General features: G+C 45.3%; 2 protein-coding genes across 2 annotated transcripts; both read right to left on the bottom strand.

Moving 5' to 3' along the window:
- Positions 1 to 29: 29 nt before the first annotated feature.
- On the bottom strand, positions 30 to 3,492 carry LOC143136824 (sodium- and chloride-dependent GABA transporter 2-like). The gene is made up of 6 exons (XM_076297496.1): positions 3,430 to 3,492; positions 1,604 to 1,712; positions 1,146 to 1,337; positions 589 to 723; positions 278 to 418; positions 30 to 156 (listed from the first exon to the last, which is right to left on the bottom strand). The coding sequence occupies exons 1-6, from the start codon at positions 3,490 to 3,492 to the stop codon at positions 65 to 67; spliced, it is 732 nt and encodes a 243-aa protein (XP_076153611.1). The 3' UTR covers positions 30 to 64.
- On the bottom strand, positions 2,795 to 19,815 carry kdm5a (lysine demethylase 5A). Its single transcript, XM_076296254.1, has 27 exons — positions 18,167 to 19,815; positions 17,269 to 17,346; positions 16,894 to 17,016; positions 16,270 to 16,440; positions 15,760 to 15,951; positions 15,046 to 15,124; positions 14,732 to 14,823; positions 13,912 to 14,070; positions 13,670 to 13,789; positions 13,381 to 13,539; positions 12,630 to 12,811; positions 12,018 to 12,180; positions 11,756 to 11,875; positions 11,390 to 11,584; positions 10,902 to 11,083; positions 10,316 to 10,440; positions 9,948 to 10,098; positions 9,670 to 9,784; positions 9,182 to 9,537; positions 8,781 to 8,919; positions 8,422 to 8,601; positions 7,377 to 8,096; positions 7,110 to 7,238; positions 6,831 to 6,975; positions 6,306 to 6,526; positions 5,306 to 5,743; positions 2,795 to 3,918 (listed from the first exon to the last, which is right to left on the bottom strand). The coding sequence occupies exons 1-27, from the start codon at positions 18,311 to 18,313 to the stop codon at positions 3,670 to 3,672; spliced, it is 5,130 nt and encodes a 1,709-aa protein (XP_076152369.1). The 5' UTR covers positions 18,314 to 19,815; the 3' UTR covers positions 2,795 to 3,669.
- Positions 19,816 to 19,853: the final 38 nt, after the last annotated feature.

Below are 19,853 nucleotides of genomic sequence, written 5' to 3'. Positions count from 1 at the left end.
ACATTCTCTTTACATTAGTTTGTTGTTTAATTTTTTGGTTTTATTTGGTCATAGATCGAAGTACTTACTCCCAGAATTCCATGACAGGAGAGGTAGCATTTTCCTGTAGGGTGATGTTCACAGACTCGTTTCTTCTTTGAAACTCCACACAGGTCTCTTTAAATAAATTCAGTGCAGTGAATCATGTCAATATGGAGAACATGGAGAAACTAAAGTCATCAATAATTTAAACTAATATTTGTTCTCCCCTTCTAAATCTCAACCTAGGCATGCTTACCAGTATTCCAGGTGTTGTTACAAGAGGCCCATGGTAGATCCCAAGAGAAAGAGAAGTAAAAATAAAAAATGCCCCACGCCAAAACAATGATGTAATAGAAGTTCAACAGGCAGACAATGACCTGTGTACCATAACCAAGACCTATGTATGAGACAGAACATAACATTATACAACGAATGCTGCAGCAGAATATCTTCTGTCAACATGATGAGATCAATATACAATGCAGCAAAGAAAGGTATGTTTTTTTATTATTATTTTTGTATTATTGTCACTGCAAGGGTAAAGTAATTGTTTAATTATTTAAATACCCTCAAAGAGTGGGCTAATCTTTCTCCAGCAGGTGATGCCCCCTTCACTGGTGAACTGGCCGAGAGAAATCTCCAGAAAAAACAGTGGTACTCCACAGGTGAAAAGGAAAATCAGGTATGGAATGAGAAATGCACCTGAAAATGAAGTGTTAGAATGTCATAACAATATAAAATAAAAACATATATGAAAATTTTTTAATTATAGATATTCACAAGACTATAATTAAAAGCATTAACCCTACACATAGCATGTAGTTTGTCAATGACCGGATATTAAAGATCCTCAAACAGCAACAATACATCCCCTCAGGGACAGCTGCTGTGAGACCCTGGCCACTAAGTCCAAACAACAGCTGTGCCTTTCCTTGACTTCTGAATTTTTGACCTTACCCCCAAAGTCTGTCTAAACATGTCCAAGAGAACACCTACAAAAGCACTTCACTGACAACATACTGTATTATTCTTCTAGATAATGGATTAATAATCATAAGAAGTGCATGTGTATGTGCATTCATACAGTATAAGGAAGAGGACATAGAGTTGACACTGAAGCAAACCTCCACCATTCTTGTAACACAGATAAGGGAAGCGCCACATGTTCCCCAGCCCGATGATGGACCCAGCGACGGACAGCAGAAACTCCAGCTTGTTGCTCCACTGGCCACGTTCCTGCATCTTGTCATCCTGGACTGAAGGACTGGACATGTTCTTATCTGCTCCATTGGGACGACCTGCTTTCACTTTGTCCCCTGCATTAACCAAAGAAAAGGTGCTAAAAAGACACTCATTATGACATTCTTCATGTTGAAGCTTTCATCAGATGTGCATAGTACTTGTGCGTTTTACAGAAAGTAAGAAATGATACATGTTGCATTGCTAAATATATATACACATCTTTTTATCTCATATCTGTTAGACCTGGCCCAACAAGAGAGCAATCAAACACATTAAAACAATAATTAAAGAAAGTGTGGATGCAGTTGAATATGTGGGGCAACACTTAAGCAGCACTTACCTTTCATTGCGTCTTGTCTGGCTCTGCCTCCAGATTCTGGCTTGACATCAAAAGCGGTGAACAGATATTCAGAATTTAACGCCTCAGTCGTGGAGCTGGGAGTTCTCTCCTAAGATTAAGCCCAACCTACACAGAGGAGCAATGTGGCTCCTCTCCTCCTCCTCCTCCTTACTCCAAAGCACCACCTGTCTTTGACAGTGCAGCATCAATCATTTATCAAAATGAATGAAGTAAGTCAGGTGACTAGGGTTGGTCCCACCCCAAGACCCTAAATTAAAGTGAGGTCAATAAGTCGTAACATAACACCTGACCTAATCTGGAAATAACCCGCTTTAGACTAGGACAGGATGGTCAATTCTTCAAACAGGAACATGTGGTAAAACAGTAATTGCTGACCTTTTAAATGAAACATTTCAGTTGGAAGTATCCATTTTGAGGACCTGTCCATTGCTATGGTGTTAAAACACTGAAACTTATGTCAGCATTCGTTTCACTTTTTGACCCATTTTTGATGAAATGGGATACAAACTTTAGTCACTATTGTGCATAAGAATTCACATTAAAGACGAAGTGTATGAGATATGATAAGGTTGGAACTATACCAAATTAATCTGTAGTCATATGCAGTCATCAGATTTGTGACAAAAACATTAAAAAAAACAATAATAAAACTGTCCTTAGTCTTTCTTGTATAACATACATCTCTCTTCCACTCCACCCCCTCTCCTCCCCCCACTCCTGTAAGAATGAGGGTGGCAGATGCAGTGTAAGTCGGTTTAAACTAGTTCATTTTCATTCTTAGTTGACCCTGCTGAAACACACGTTCATTGTGTTTAATTTAAACCATTATAGATTTCCAAAAGAACATCAATATTCAGTAATCACCAACACTGGTCTGATCTAAGTTTTAGACAATGAGTATTTTTGTGTTGTACAAAACGTTGTGTTACACTTCCCATACAATAAGACAGGTCACGTTCCATGCCATGCCACTTACTACACTGCGGACTAAAAACACTGAAATGAGTAGCCAAAGAGTTATCCATTAGATGTACACATAAATACTCTATTGCACTCGTGACACCAGGACATTTCTGACCTCCCTGTAGCCACTAACAAACAGAACTAATAGATGCTGCAAATACAAAAACATCTCTCTCAGGTGAATAAAAACACTCCTCTGAGAAAAGGTTTCATCTGGCTAAGAATATTTTAATAAAGGTGAGAAAACAGCCACATCCGATCATTAATTCCTTAAAACCTATTTACATTATAAATACCTTCACTACATACAAGTGTTGTTTTTCCTAGTCCTACACACTGGCTCTGGGCTGGGCAAACAGGTGAGCTTGTTGAGTGGCCGTCGTGCAGTATGGTTCATGATGACCGCTGGGCAGAGGCAGACAAGCACAGCTTATTGTACTGCTTCCTTTGCGCAGCAGCCGCGGCGGGGGGGGGGGGGGGGGGGGGGGGGGTCTGTGGGTACAGGTGCTAGGTTACAGAAAGGACCATCGCTGGACTCATACAAAAAGTTCAAATGTTCCGTCTCCATTTTGATGAGATTTATTGTTGGATGCGGGGGGAAAAGTTCAGCTCAGGCAAACACATGGAGGGGGCCGTTTAGTCTGAGTGGACAGACAATATTTACAACAAAACCCCAAAAACAGGACATGAAGGACAACTGAGCAATTCACAATTGAGTTAGTTGACGAGAGAAAATTGGACACCCCGATAGTTTGGCCTGCCATCTGCCCACCCAACCCTCCCCGTGGCATCTGACAGCCATCCGTGTTCAAGTGTCCGAGGGTTGGGAGTCCTGACTTCACTTGGCCTGCTGGTCCCACCTCCCCTTCGGTCACTCCTCCTCCGTGCAGCCCGTCTTCACCCATCACCAAACGCCCGCCACCCTCTAGTGAGAGGCCCCGAGCGGGAGCCACGTGGGTCGGGTCCCTCAGGCGTACAGTCTGGCCTGGGCGTGCTCCGTGGTGGCAGGGGGCGTGTGCGGGGCTTTTTGCGCGCGGATCCTCCTCCGTCTGGATCCTCCTCCGTCTGGACGCTGCTCTGCACTAGCTGCTCTCCTCGGGTTCGGGCTGGGGGACGGCCGGGCTTGGGCCGGCGCAGATGATGGGCGGCGCCGTGATCACCACGGTCTCCATGGCGACCTTCAACATCTGGCCAGCTCCGCTTGGGCCGGCGGCCTTGCGCTGGCAGGCCATGCAGATGTAGTCCTCGTTCTCGGCCATCTCGCAGGTGACGCCCACGCACACCTGGTGGAACCACTCATCACAGCCGCCATCGCACTGCACCCAGTCCACCTGTGACACACACACAAAGCACAAGCATTAGCACTGAACACAGCACCATATAGTCCAACAGGCGTGGTGGAGCTGCAGGAACGTGATAAGATTCCAAATCCGCCATCGCGAGTCTGCATCACTTTGGATAAAAGCGTTTATTAAATACCAGTCAATTTTAACGTTATATTCACTCAAAAGCAGAGATCAAAGTGTTAATGAAACCACATTCGGTGGAATCCAATCAATCTGAACACTACATGTGGTGTATAACTATAACAAGGATTTGACATGTTTCAGTGTGCTATGTTTTGCCAAGTCTATGAATTTGTCAGTGTTCCTGATAGAAGATGAAATGACTGACAACAAACAAGGTACAGATTAACCAGAGAACTCGCTTCAAATGAGGTCCTGCACTGTGCTGCCTGTTAATACGTTATGTGTAACTCTCCTTAAGGTGTTCCAGTGCTGTTATCAGCTGTTGATATTCACTGATCATTCCTAAGTTGCAAATGCATTGATTCTTTTTTTATGTCATCCCTCAAAAAGCTTAACTAAAGGGTGTCAATTTATACTTGCATGATAATTTGATTAGAGCACTTGTGCAACAGTCTATAAAAACACAAAAAAAATGTCACCCTTATATTTGGAACAGGAGAAAATCAGCTAATTCTGATAACTTGGAGGACAGTGAACCCTGTTGGCCTCTGTTAAACAATATTCATGCAAACAGCATTCACCAGCATCCACCGGTCAGCAGTCACATCCTCACAAGCCTCATTCAGAAACGGCACATGGCATGACTCAACCGCTCCACACAGGTTTGGACAATCACCTCTGCACACCCACAAGCTAAAAAGTGTCTTGGAGGGCGAGCAACTATAAACATTCTGTAAATGGTTGTTATAGAACAGCTCATAGCTAAGCATACATAGAAACATGACTTAAAAATTAGATTCTCAATTTCTGATTTAGGCCTACACAAATAAGATTGGTCTCAAATAAGTTTAGACATTGAACAATTAAATATATGTGTTTTATACTTTAGTTTGAGTGAAGGGTAGGGAAGTGTAGGGAAACTATTTGGATGGTCACTTGGTGTTTATTACTAGATGCGATGCACAACCTGGTGAAGATGCCCAGCACAATGAACAATGTTGCTGGGCAACCACATAACCAGTTCCATGAGTTCTAATCGGATGGCATTGGTAATTTGCATACAGATTATGTTCTCCAAAAAACAATTGTTGCCCAATATCAATGGGAGCATGCCAGAGCAGCAATACTCAAGAACATGGTCTTGGGGGCATAAAGGTTTAAAATCACTGCTTTAGAGTGAAATGCAACAGAATTCATGTGCAGAACGTTGGAGCATGGTTTCCATTCGAGGCTACCTGTTTGAACTCACCTTATCTTTGCAGGGCCGCTGGCAGTTCTTGGCTGCACACACCGCATTCTCGTCATTGGAGTCCTCTGCTCCCGACCAGTCGTATTTGGAGGGAATGTCCAGGATCTTCTTCTCCCTCTTCTTCTCCAGACCCTCCTTGACGGCCTCAGCCTTGGCGGCGGCCTTCTCCTTCCTCTTCCTCTCCTTCTCCTCCTTGGCCAGGCGCTTGGCTAGCAGCTTCAGCTCGCGGGCTTTGTCCATGTTCAGCTTGAGCTTCTTCTTCTTGGGCTTGCCGAGGCCCTCCGCGCTCCGCTTGAGCTCCTTGGACCTGGCTCGGCCCTCGCCGCCGCCTGCGGTCATCAGCAGGTGCTGCTCTGCCCGCTCCAGTTTCCTCTTGCGCTTCTTCTCAGAGTCCTTCAGCTTCAGCTTCACTGGCTTGTCCATCATGGTGTCCTCCGGCTGTTGACGTTTGGGAAGAAAGTACATTCAGGACATATGGACAGACACAGGCTCGAATGAAGAATAGATTTGGAGAGACAGCAAACCCCTCTTGTGCTTCATCCACTATTTATGTCTGACGTCCATTGTTTACACCAGAGGCCAGGACACTGAGACTGTTTATTGCATAAACTGCAGACCAGATATGTCAATAATAGTTCTTATGATTTCACATTTTGCCTCTGAGAGGTTATTCTCTGGGTGTCAATGATGAACTCATATTTTTATAGTATATAACTTATATTTTAGTTGTAACTCCACAGAAATACCTCATATCAAACAACTATGATTGCATGTTTCTATTAAACTACTATCGCACAAACAAAACAGACATGCTAACACTGTTTAACTCTGCTGGGTTTGTTATACAATGACTTATATAGGTGAAAAGCATTGTGCAAGCTGCCCCAATTTGGTCCACCTGCTGAGTGTTTTGCTCAGACACCGACACAGATTCACCAGCTGGCTCCGCAGCCAACGAGCCGGTGGTCACAGCGAGAGGCCATCACGCCGCAACCCCTACCTCCATGACCTGCAGGAAGCGCTCCTCCGAGGGGGGGTGTGTGGCCTGCAGGATGCGCCAGATGTGCTGGGTCTCGTCCAGGGACACCTCCAGCAGATCCCCCACCATCATCAGCTCCTCCAGCTGGGCCTTGGCCGCCGGCGACAGCTCCAGTACTGGGGGCTCCAGGCTGCGGGGCACCAGAGGGGTCTTCCTGGGCTGCTTGCGAGGGGTGGCTGCACCTGGACACCAACATTGCATTCACTCCCAGCGCCTCATTATCAGGCAAATCACACAAAGGGAAAGCACATACTGTACACTTCCGCAGATTTGGTATTATTTCACAGGAATCTTCAGATTTGTTCGTTTCATTTTTCATTTTTTGTGACAATGAAAAAAAAAACGTTTTGCTAACACGGAGCTTATGTGTATATTCCATTCCAACAACACACCTTTGAAATCAAGAAGAGTATCTAACCAATATAAACTGCCTAAAACGTCTCATTTTAAAGGAGCTTGGCTATGGCATGTTTATATTATACATACTCTGGGCACATGACTTGGAGGCTGAGGAGTAGGCGTGCTCAGCACAGAAGGAGGGCGTTGCAGGCCACATGTGACTGACCACTTCTTCAGACTTCACAGGGATCTCTTCGTCGCAAAACAGGTAGGGTTTCACCTCCCCCGGGTCCTGGACGACAACAGGTGTAGGAGTAACATGTCAGTGTTCCTTGCCATTATATGAAATGTACACAACATACATTTTTGGGTTGAAATTGTCTTTCCTCTGTATAAACTGAGAGCATTTCTAGATGTTCTATTTACCTTGATGTCATAGCCATAGGTTTCCCGGATGTCTTCATCTGAATCCGTCTCCTCATCATCATAGTCCACAGACGGCCTAGGTGAGGTAGCCCTGCTGAAGCCTGCCTGCTGGAACGTCTGAATGTGACCCTGGTACCATAATCACAAACACATCATCATTACCAAAGGCAGTGACATCAGAGTTGGTAGCATTTGTAAACTGAAGCATGACTAACTTTATAGCTGTAAATAGAAAATAAAATAATGCAGCAGTTCCAGGAGCCCCACCTGCAGGTCAGGGTTGGCGGCGGCTTTCTGGAGCTCGGCGTTGATGATCTTCTCCGTCTTCTCGCGGGCCGCCTGCTCCACCATGCGCTGGCTGAGGACGGAGAGTTTGGCCAGAGCGGACGACAGCTCGTCGGTGGCCAGCGACTGCCGCGCGCGGTCCTGCCAGCTCATGGCCCTCTCGGTCAGGCACTGCAGGGCCTCGCCTTCGGGCAGCCGCACGGGCAGCTTCTGGAGGGACACCAGCAGCGAGAGGATGGTCTCCAGGCGCGGCCGGCGTGAGCGCTGGCACAGCGGGCACAGGAACTTGGACTCCTTGCTGCTGCTCTGCCAGCCGGTGGCGCTCAGCTTCTTCTGCGAGCTGCTCTTGGGCAAGGGCACGCAGGCGCCGTGGAACCAGTCCTTGCACAGCTCGCACTGCAGCATGAAGCCGCTGGCCGTCCGGCGGCACAGGCAGAACTTGACCTCCTCGATGCGGTCGGCCGCGGCCATCTTGGCCAGGTTGGCGGCGCGCAGCGCGTGCATGGCCTCCACCTCCTTCCGCTCCTTGGCCTTGAAGGCCGCCACCACGGCCGCCGGGTCGCGGATCTCCTCCAGAGACTCGTCCAGGTCGCTCAGGCCCTCCAGCTCCAGCCCGCGGTCCTTCTCCAGCAGCTCCTTGGCCCGCTTGCGCTTGCTTTTGCTGTTCCCGTAAATGCCGATGTCCACTCGTGGGCTGAGGACCTGCACAACACAAACAAATGCTTTACATCCAATGTTGACAGAATGTCTTTTTCTTCCTATTTTTTGCTTTGATCCTAATCATTTTGCTTCCGATGCTTCCTTATTGTGGATCAAACATATTATTTATATGTTTAGCCTGAATGTCAATATGTTAACATGACTGGTCAATAGGCGTGGAACTCTGTACAAGCCTCTAGGCTTCGTTCCCGCCTTGCACAGATAAACAAATAAACTCAACTAAAACTAAAACAAACTCTCTCAAGCAGGTGCAACACAGAAACCCACGTCAAGTGTCCCGATGAGGCGGAACGTCCTGATTGCTCACCTGCAGTAAGGTGTAGGTGGAGTTCTTCTTGAGGAAGGTGCGGGCCGTCCTCTCCCTCCACCCTCTGGCTGACCCCACCTGGGACTCCACCTGCGGCAGAGGGTCCAGGCGGACCGGGATGGAGCGGCCCCTCGCCAGCAGACTCTCCAGCTGCTCCAGGTACGCGTAGTTAGTCCCATTCTGCCACACCCAGAAAGAGAGCAAACAGGTTAACAACTCCTCATCTATGCATGAACATCCCCTTGCTAAAATTGAGTGCATCAGTGTTTTGAAAAGAACTTCGACATGTAAACCAAAGAATAAATAAATAAATAGATCTCAATGTCATGTCATGAGAATGTCATGAGAGGTGTTGGTACCTGTATGGCTTCTACTTTGCAAGTCCACTCTTTGGCTTTCTGCAGAGCATCCCTAAGTGCTAACACATTGGGAAGGTATGCAGGAATGTTCTTGGCCTCGATGACGATGCTTTCCAGGGTTACCAAGCTGTGGCGGGGTCTGAGGAGCAAAAATAAGATTCAAACATTATTTTAATAAAGCCCTGAACCCAAAGAGTTCAGTTGGACGATGGACATGGGAGTGTTATGAAAACAACAGTCATCAGCCAGACATTATTGCTCAATTTCAGAAGTAGTGCCACACAAAAGAGTGATTCATTTGGTAAACACAAAAGCCTGTAAAGTCTACAGTCCATGCTCACGTGCACAAGTGGGCCAGACTGGTCAATAGTACATAGGTGTGTGATGTCGTTGGGCCTTACCTGGCCTGCAGGCAGGCGCGCGCCTTATCCTCCCAGCGCTCCGACACCGTGAGGATCTCCTGCAGCTCGGCCATGGCCTTCTCCACGGCGTGGTGCGGTGCCAGCCCAACTCCCGAGTCGATCAGCCTCTTCATGAGCTCCAGGGTGACCCGCAGGGGCTCGGCCAGCGTGAGGCGCACCTCGTCCAGCCAGCGCGCCTGCTGCAGCTCCTGCTTGAGCCGCGGCAGCTCCGGCAGCTCCACGTCCAGCCCCGCACCCAGGTCCAGCAGGGCCTGCAGCTTCGACGAGTCGGGCGTCTCGTCGGCCAGAGCCTCCTGAGCACGCTCGTGGAACTCCTCCACGTTCTCCAGTAATTCCTGTTTGTTTGACAAGAGAGCCAGGAAGTGTTGTTTAGGGGTTTACTTGCAATTTCCCATCATTTGGCTGCATTTATCCGCACTGCACTATAGAGTGGACAAAGCCATGTCAGGGTGGTCCAGGGGACTGACCTGGACTTGGCGAGCCTGGCTGATCACACAGGGCAGGCGAAACAGTTGCTCCACAAATGCCTTCAACTCCTCCACCGTCAGCTTGCTGCGTGTGCGGCTCACCTCAGGCCGCTGCCTGCTCGGGCAAAAAAATAAATAAACCATTAAGGACCACCTTCTAAACTGAACAAATGGCTTTCTAAATGACTTTATAAAAGAATACATTGGTGCAAAACATATTTGAAGGACTTCTATGAATGTGAGCTAGCACAAATAGCTAAATAGGGAATAAACTGGACCTGTGCCTCTGCTTGTGGCTGAGCAGCAGCTGTGCTACTGAGGAGCACGTCTCGGCCTCCTTCACCATCTCTCGCAGCTGGCGGAAGAGGTTGTTCTCCGGGTACTTCCTGTCCTCGGCGTCCTCCAGCATCACCTTCAACTCAATCAGGTCTAAAGGAAGAGAGCGGCGGTCACAGACCACAAAAGGTTACAATCAGGTACAAGACTAGTGGGGCGACCTGAAGGGAAGCCTGAAAATCCAGATCTTTCTAGAGACTGAGCCAAGACCGCAGAGCAGACCAACCCAACTGGATAATCCAGAATGTAAATATCAAGACAAACTCCCATAAAAGTTCAAAAGACTTGAAGCTGTGGCGGCCAGACTTACCTTTCTTACTCTTGTGATCTGCAGCCAGTGCCTCCGTTACCCTCTTGGCCCACGTGTCGTAGGACTGCGCCCTAGACTTCACCCCATAGAGCATTGAGGGAAGCTCCTCCAAATCATACCTGTATCTAAAGCACAGAGACAAAGAGAGTCACCACCACAAAACAACTCACAATCTTGGTTCATTTCACAGGTAGACAGGGGGTCCCAATTTGAATTATGGGCAAAGTGCAGTCTAACTAGAGCTAATTTAATAACTATGCTAAATCCATTTGCTAATTTAACACCATGGGCAAGATTTTAACCGCAAAAACACTGATTAGTCAGCTCAATGCTCCCACATGCCATACAATAGCTATAGTTCATGCACGCAAACTTTGCTAGTTGATCAACTTTGCACTCTGCCCAACATTTAGATTAGGGGCCATTATGGTATCAACTGACAGTGCAGCTAGAAATCTGTCAGCAGCATTGACATGGGTCTGGGTTCTGCTTCCAGACAGGTACATAGACATCTTCGTATAAACAGACTTATCCTTTAATAAGAACTACATTAGTATGGACTTGCTAAAGTGGGGTGTTGTATTACCGGAGACATTTGTTGCCAAGTGGACAATCACAGAGGTCAGTGGTGTGGTGGAGGCAGACCAGACGGTCTGGGCTGCAGGAGCACGTCAGCGCAGACAGGAAGCAGGTGGTCTTACACTGATGGCACTGTCGCTCATCATCTGGGACCAGCTCAAACACCTCCTGCTCAGAGGACAGCACCCCCTGCAGGCAGAGACCAACAACACAGGCTGAGAAAGTCCAGATCTTCATCAAGAACACTGTATCCTTACGCGTTCCTATCAAAAACGCTCATTCACTCATTTATGGTTTTCAGGTTCCAGTACCATGCAATAAACATGTCAGTATGTTAAGCAAAAACAAATAAAAGAAGAAAAAAAATGTAATGTAGATGGAAACTGCTGCGAAGTAAGGGAAGGTAACAATAAAGTTGTTCAGTCGATCTGTTATAAATGTAGCTCAAGTAATGCAATACCATAACTTGTATGACCATCCCAACACTTCACTCACCATGTCCTGCACAGCCTGCCTGAGCCTGGTCTCCTCCTCAATCACCTCGCCCAGTTCCCTGACCACAGCCGCGGCCAGCTCCACATCCAGACTATCCGGGTCGGCGGCCATCTTGCAGAGGAGCTCCTCGTGGGAGAAGACGCAGTAGCGGTGGAGGCGGCGGTAGTGGGCCACACACTGACGCCCCATAGGCAACTGAGCGAAGTCACAGCAAGGTTGGAATCAAATCATGTCAGCTCATGAGCACTGACTCTCTGGCTGTAACATCTTTACAGACAGTTTCATTGGCACTACAGATTTGCACTGACGACACTATAGAGTATTGAAATCAAAACCCTCCCAAACAGCCTCAACAACCACACGTACCCAGTCTGCTGTGCAGAAGTTGACCGCCTCAGCGAAGTTGTAGCCCTGATTGAAGCCGCTGTGATATGCCCTTGGGAAGGTCACCACAAACTCCCCAGCACACTGATTGGTCCGGAACACCTGCAGGATGGGACATGATTGGACAGTACTGAAACGCCAATCACACGGTCCAAACACAAACACAACCAAGGACACGCCCGGACCCGGACACACCCGGACCCAGACCCGGACACACAGAGACACACTTGCAGGCGAGACTCACAGGCACACCATGCTCCATGAGAATGTTGGGGTTCATGATGGTGACCAGCTGGTGCAGCAGGTCAGGCTGGGAGTCAAAGAGCTCTGGAGCCAGCTTCTTCATCACCGCCTCCAGCTGCTCCGCCGCATGGGCGGGAACACCGTACCACGTCTTAGGTTCACCCCTAACAGGGGACAAGTTTGTATTACAAGAGAGTCTTTGGCTTCCAAATAACCCCATTCCTCCAATACAAATTATATTTAACTAGGGTTTGAAAATATTAGTCCAACAGTGTGGAAGGCCCTGTCAAACAGACAAGGTAGTCTGTGCTTGCTTTACTGTCACTGTCTATTTGTCTGTCTGTTTATTTGTGTAGCCTATGTCTTGGTGTGATGTCACAGGTACGCTGGCGATTACGCCGCTCTGTCCGGCACCTGTCTTGTGTCTTTTGTTATTTTGTAAATTGTTTGTTTGTCTTGATGTCACGGGTACGCTGGCGACTACGCCGCTCCGTCCAGCATCGTTTGTCTTTATGTGTCAATGTCTTGTGTGTGGAGCGCTTTGGATTGTACTAAGTACATGTTAAATGCGCTTTATAAATAAAAAATGACTTGACTTGACTTGCTTATTTACCAATGCAGAAAGTTGATTGAGTAGCTCCAGTGGTCCTCTATGTGCCAACAGAAGGAGGAGAAACACATGCCCACGTACAGCCAGGGCACCTTCATACCAGAGATGTCCACGTTAATGTGCGTGAGAACGGACTGCTCCAAAACTGGCATGTTGTTAAGGTTCCAGCCCGAGTTGGCATACTCCTACAGACAGAGAAAAAAAAACATTTAGACTCGCTGCTCTATTGTCTTAAAGGTTGTATCAGCAATGGTGGGGTAACGTCACTTCTGTTGATGTTCAAACAAAACAGAGAGCTAGCTTGCTACTCCCTCCCCCTCCCTCCCATGCAATTGAAACTCCTCTAAACGTGCATCTCATCGGTTTTTGGTTGGAACACTTTATTTTGCCTTTGAGTGGTTGGCAACACTTGTTGGTATCAATTGTGTTTGTGTAGAGATGTCAGAGCCTAGGCTGCCTACAGAGACACATTTTTTGACAGCCTGCTTATGGGTCAGGCAGCTAGCGGATCGTTAGGAAAGATTTGATGAATGTGATCATTTATGTTTGGGCCTTTTTTGGGCCTGAAATCGCTGATACAACCTTTAAATTCAAAAAGGCACAGTGTTCATGACTAAAACTCAATACTGAAAGCAGCAATCAAGCTTCTGCAACAGATCAATTCATTTGAAGCACAGCACTCACATAGTACCTGTTCTGTAGCTACAAGTACAGGCTGCACACAACCGTCTTAATAAAGGCTTGTCATATTCACCTCCTCATCTCCTAATAGTCTCCTCTTCCCATCCCTGACTGGGAACCCACTGCCCACATCCTTGGAGCTGATATCAGCTCCGTACTCCACGATGACATCTTCCTCTATACTGCTCACCAGCCTCCAAAACTCCTTCTCCACCAGCTCTGTAGGGACCATCTGTGTGCAAACACACAAGGAGGAATTCAGTGGCAGAACTGTGGCGCACAAAATGCACTAGACATCAAGTAATGCTTAACAACCTATTACATTCCAGTAAAAAAAGCTTCTCGTTGATGTTTACACTCACATGCACAGGCATGTTAAAGTAGTCTGACTTGAAGTGGTCTGCCATTTCTCCGAAGCTTTGCAAAGTGTACTCGCGTACAGCTTGCTCGAAGCCAAAGGCCTCCCTTGGTTTACTGCATTCCTGGAAATACACAAAAACAGTGCAAATCAATGGCATGAACTCACTGTGAAGCAACGCGGTACAGTTTCGGCTGTGTGCTATATAAATTGAAGTTATTATTATTATTATTATAATTATCATACCTCTGCCACACACTTGGGGCAGCGCCAGTCTCCCTTTGGGACGTCCTGCAGGGGGGGGATGAGACAGAACGTGTGGTAGCTGTCGTCGCAGCCGTCACACAGGAGCAGGCGCTCCTCCTCATCACCGCGGCCACACACCAGACACAGGTACAGATCAATCTGGAAGACACAGTCAAACAGTACAAGCATGTCAGGCCTGGCCTACCCTGGAAACTCTCCCCCCACAGTGAGATACTGTACAACTCTAACATTCTGTAGAACTTCTAAAGGTAATGATGAATGGTACTATAACATATCATTAGAGACAATAATAAGGGTCTCTAATGACAGCCTCGATTTCTCTCCCATTGGTAGGCTTGGTTGCTATGACTACATTTGCCCTAAACACCAAGGTAATGAATGTTTAATGAGTATTACCACAATGCCATCCCAAGGCATGTATGTATGTTGTGTATGTTAAATATGTTGTTAAACAAGTCGGGCTTGTAGGCTAACAGCATTTAGCCAATAACAAAGTACAGGGTAAGTGTTTATACTTAATTTATAACCTACAAGCTACTGTACGTATAATAATATCAGACTGCCCGTTAATTTAGCTTCTCTCAACATAATTACAATGTCATATTTCATATTAATATTCCCTCTACTCAACCTCAGCAAGTTGCCATGATTTTATCAAAGCATAGAGGGGTGTAACAATGCAATATGCTTTATAGAACATATAAAGGCAAAGCTAATGCTAAAAATATATCAAGCATTTATTGGAAGCTCCATAAATGCAAAACAGATATATTTATAATGCCCCTCAAGTGCTACTTACAAAGTTCACCTCCAGCGTTTCTTTGCGTGGTCGCATTTTAATGGCAAAAGCCTGGGCCTTGAGATGCCGTTGCTTCTTGAGGAATGCGTCATCTTTGGAGTAAACAAAAACAGCACAGGTAAGCAAACACTGAAGCGTACAATAAGCCATTTCCTCCATCTAGAAATCACTTCATCTACTATTTGACTTCCGGGAAAAATCCACTGCTAAGTGCTGTTACCATATGGGCTTCTTCCCGTCTCGGTTCCATATAATCAGCGAGTGACCAGTGAGTGAACAGACAGTGTTTGTGTATGAAAGAGAAAAAGACTCACCAGCCAAAACAATCTCTAAACCCCCCATCTTAGGGCTGCTGCCAAAGATCTGCAGGCTTTTAGGCTCCTTGTTTTCTCGCTGCAAATAATAATAAGAAAAAGTACAGAATGAAAATGACAAGGTTATGCCTCAAGAAAATATCCAGTTGTGCAGCAAGACCTTGCAAGAATGAAAACCATCAGTTCCCCTTTGGTATCCACAATAAAGCCGGGAATCTAAGATATGTGGGCCAGTAGAACAGCTCCTGATGACCCCCCTCACTGGCTCCAGGGGGGAGGGAATCAAAAGGTATCTCCAAATTGAAGCTCGTCAGATTGAGAAAGCCTTGTGCTGCATCAGCACATGGCATCTGAGATGGATTTACGCCTACACTAGCCAGCATGTCTTGCAAGACAGAATAAGCCGAGTGTTACACAACAGGAAAGGATAATGCTATTACTCCCATCATGTGCCCCTATGACGACCAGGGCGATCACAGACAGAACAGCACAAGGTCTTAGTCACTAACATGGTGCAAATCTTAAACTCGCTTGTATTTGTAAAGCAAGTGAGACATTTCTTGAATTTCCCCTGGGGATCAATAAATTATCTATCTATCTATCTACATAGGTCAGTTCACAATTGATACAACACACTAAGATTGCAACAGGTTGATAGAAAAAAAGTTTAAAACTGTGCTCTCTGTATAGTGTCCAATCATCCTCTGTACCCACCTCAGATTTGAGACGACGGGAGCGTCTTTCCGTTGCAGGCTGGTCCTTGTTCTGTGGCCGGTCACACAGGCCCTCCCTATCGCGACACTCTTTCTCCCGTTCCTCCTCTTCCTCATCCTCATCAGCTCCACCCTCGATGCCTTCATCCTGGTCCTCCGTATCCTCTCCCTCATCATACAGTCTTTGAAGACCCTGGGGAGCCCAGCGTGTAACGAGCACAGTTAATCCCCAATTAAAGATGGGTCATCACACAAACAAACCAACCATGAAGCTCAAGAAATACTTTCTAGGCTGATGAAAGTATTTTTTCACAAAATACTTCATTAAAAGGCTGGTGAGTAATAATTTGTGTAACCATTAAGATATGATGTAGATGACAGTAGATGATAATAAGAATGAGCCAACTCTATTCCAAAATGAAATATGAAAAATGAAAAAATCCAACAACCCACAATGATTTTCTACATGGGATGCATGCTACATCTACTCAGGCATGTTCATGGCACTTACAGTGAGTGAGGCTCCAGACTGAAAGAGTTCATAAGGATACAGGATCTTCTCAAAGTGAGAGCGAAGCAGGGAGCCGATCCCCTTCCCTGAAGGAAAGCCCATTCGACTGGCCACCTTGGACCATCGCTTCTCCTTGCACACCGTGTCAAAACCACCTTCAGCTGAAACTATCTGCATAAGCCAAACACACACATACATACATAGATACACCTAATCAAATGCTGCATATTTTAGATGTACACATTCATATCAGAATATCCCTGCACTGAATTCTCTTTACAATGTTAGAGTCATTATTAAGCACAATATGTTTCATTACACTGACAAGCTGATTATAAATACACTCAAGAGACAAACGGTCAGTATGTCTTTGACTCATGCAAACATCACATTCAAAGACATTAATCACAGACGTGCAATCCTGTACATGGATGCATTGCATGTATCCTCTCTGCATCATCACCAATATTATTGTACTATACAGTATGTTCAGAAAATCAATCCAGAGATATCCTTGATACATTGCTACAGTAATGCTACAATACCATTGCATTTCTGCTTAATATACCGTTTAATACATATAATGATGGATCATGGAGGGCTCTGAGGTGTTTGTTTTCTCACCTTGCTAAGCAAGTACAAGTCCAGGATTTTCTTCTCCACATGAGGAAACCGCAGTCTGCAACCCTGTAGCTCCCAAAACTTTGCAATCTGATCCAAGAAATTGAGCTTTACCCTGGTGAGTGCCTACAGAGCAAAGGAGGAATGTTTGCATCACAAAGATGATCCAGTGCAGTAAAGAAAAGACAAACAAACATGTGCATTTGACTTCAAGGACCAAACAACAGTGACAATGGTGTATAGAATTAGTATTGAAAACAGTAATATAATGGCAATAAAATAATGATTATGGTTAACAACTCCCAATAGACACCACTAGACATAACAGTAGACACATCAACATCTAGACTACCATTCACAAGGGTCATCGTATATTACCTCCAGTTCATTGAGCCTTTGGACACGAGGTGTAAAGCGGAAATTTCTCACATCACAGGCAAATGGAGGCTGCCAATCCTACAGAAACCACAAATAACAAATAAAAGACTTCATTCTTGCCCATGTCAATAACATGATTAGCCCAAATGAGGGACAAACATGCATAATTATGACATCAATATATAGAAGATATGGCCATAAATAGGATATAGCCTCCTCGACTTAAAGTGACCAACTTCTTAATGAAACACGTGAGGGGCAAGCATCAGCAAAAGATCTTTAAAACATGCTTAATAGAACCATATGCTAAACCTTCACTAGATCTGTTTACACAACTCCTACTATAACAAGCAATGCACTGGAACTAAAAGTGGGCTACATTATTTGGGTACTTCAAATTTAGTCAGTTTTATAAATTCGATAAGAGGCAGCATACATGCAAAAGATATACACGCCAAATGTATGAATTGGTTGTGTTAAATATGATGAGGTAGCCATGTCAGGCGGCATATACAGACCTAATTATAGGGACAATAAGATTGACAATAAGATCATAACTCCGATGAGTGAATTGAATGATCATGAGTTTTATAAAGAAATGTGTCTAGTATGAATAACATTGGTAAAGCACATTTAAATAGATTTGTGTAATTCAAGGTAGAATCTAGCAATGTTAGGCCGCACTTTAAAATGACGTCGGCTTCGCTATAAACATAGCCTTCATTAATCCATAGCCCGCACGAAAGAAAACATCCTCTTCGACCTCTGAAATGTTTTGTAGTTGTGTTGTTCATAGCCACCGAGAATAGTTACAGAATGAATATGCACACTATTACTTCATACGATACGCTAAATATACATTAGGCCTACATGTTCTGAATATTTATGAAAATCTTACCACTGGAGGTCGAATTTTGCAAATCCCAGTTTTCTCGGCGATGGGACGAATCTTATTTATGAATCCTAAAGGATCTGAAAAATCTTCCCAACTCGGCTCAAAAACAGGACATTCCGGTGGAGGTACAAATTCGGCGTACATGGACATGATGTAGGTTAATGGGATCTGGTCAATCTAACATTAACAATAGCGTTACCTGCAATAAAAGTCACTGCTGTGGCTTTAGTTCATGGGTAAAACTAATAAAACAATTCGCGGTCTTTGCTCATGATTAGTTTTAACGAACTCCGACAACTGTTTCGTGTCCGCAGAATTCCATGATTTGTCTTCAGTCCAACAGTCGCCTGGCCAAAAACAACCGCAGTTCACGTCATGTTTGTGGCACCTACATTAAGATGTGGTTTGCATGTCTGGAATTTGTCCAAAACATATGTCCTATGACTACAAGTCGTCGTCCTTAAAAAGTTATTTTTTACGGCCCTGTTTCATCACAAGGAAACTGCGGGCCGAACAGTCCACACAACCACTCCCCTGCGCACTAGGTTGAGTTGAGTTAGCTAACGTTACCTGAGGCACAGGGCAAGACCAAGATGTCATTTAGATGCATTAAAATTGCAACGCATTTAATGCACAACGCCTGGTAATAGATCTGTTGACACCATTGGGTGTTTAGGATGAAACCGCACTCAAGTTATTGTTGGACTTTCCATTAGATCCAGATGTTCGTCGATGCCAGGTTAGCTGTTGTCAGCTAGCTGACAATCCAATCGACCAGTATTGCGATAAGGTTACTGTTGTTAGCCACAGAATCCATGTTCGCTTGCGATATATATTCCCCACCGTTGTTCAAGAAGTTTTCTTCATCATGACCTGGTAAACACTGCATGAAATGATTCGCTCTCACCGATGCCTTGTCAGTGGTGTCTGTTTATGAGCATTATCTTGGGACCGAAAACATTACGCTGCCTTGGCCAAGCAACCAGACTGTCCATTCATTGAAAAGTTCGTAGGCAGGATAGCTATGTGCAGCTAACAAGTGTTTACGTTTGCTAGCCGATGTTAGCTGCCTTGCAGCCAATACATTTTCCAGTGCAAAAACTGGACACGTCGATGTAGATATTTAAGTATAAAGTCAAGTAACAAATCAGTCCAAGACAACCTATTGCTTCTTAAGAGATCTGCTTCGTCCTTAACATCTGCTTCGTGTCCTTCGATTAACGTTAGCCAAATCTTGCTAACTGATTGTGCTCACTTCAGAGACAGTCCTGTAGCAGCTAGCAACTGAAGATAGCTCGCTAACATTTGTAGACAAATGATATCCAGTTGACTGAAGATGACCAGCTCGGAGATACTCAATGTCACAAATTACCCTAGATGTAACGTTAGATAAATACCCCATGCCTTTTGAGTACGATAAACTAGTCGAACAGCGAATAAATAAACATGCTAGTCACAAGTACTTCCCATCTTTACGGCTGTGACCGAATCACAGCCATGGAAATAACAATGCACTTATTTCTCTTCCGTCATGAGCATCCACATTATTGATGCTAAGAAACGTTGTGTACAGTGGCTTGAGGATTTAAACAGACATATGTCTTTACATTTAAAATATTACTTGTTTCTCCATTTTCATAAACATGTTACCTTTGCTGGTCACATCTTAAGTAATTTATGAAACAGCGCA

The sequence above is a fragment of the Alosa pseudoharengus genome, unplaced genomic scaffold (assembly GCF_046254945.1).
Source record: "Alosa pseudoharengus isolate Yale_2024_CS ecotype anadromous, Long Island Sound unplaced genomic scaffold, YU_APseudo_1.1 YU_APseudo_1.1_scf_20, whole genome shotgun sequence".
Taxonomy (NCBI): Eukaryota; Metazoa; Chordata; class Actinopteri; order Clupeiformes; family Clupeidae; genus Alosa; species Alosa pseudoharengus.
Note: the sequence above shows the minus strand (reverse complement) of the source record. Positions and strands in the feature narration are given on the sequence as shown.

What these genes read in the sequence shown, in the direction of transcription:
- LOC143136824 (XM_076297496.1), bottom strand. Translation starts at nt 3,492, where the DNA reads ATGGGTGAAGACGGGCTGCACGGAGGAGGAGTGACCGAAGGGGAGGTG. An exon ending in GTGTTACAAGAATGGTGGAG is followed by an intron (nt 724 to 1,145) that starts GTTTGCTTCAGT and finishes CTTCATTTTCAG; the next exon opens with GTGCATTTCTCATTCCATAC. An exon ending in TAACAACACCTGGAATACTG is followed by an intron (nt 157 to 277) that starts GTAAGCATGCCT and finishes ATTTATTTAAAG; the next exon opens with AGACCTGTGTGGAGTTTCAA.
- kdm5a (XM_076296254.1), bottom strand. Translation starts at nt 18,313, where the DNA reads ATGTCCATGTACGCCGAATTTGTACCTCCACCGGAATGTCCTGTTTTT. An exon ending in TTTAGAGATTGTTTTGGCTG is followed by an intron (nt 14,824 to 15,045) that starts GTGAGTCTTTTT and finishes TTTACTCCAAAG; the next exon opens with ATGACGCATTCCTCAAGAAG. An exon ending in CTCCAAGTCATGTGCCCAGA is followed by an intron (nt 6,527 to 6,830) that starts GTATGTATAATA and finishes GTTGGTGTCCAG; the next exon opens with GTGCAGCCACCCCTCGCAAG.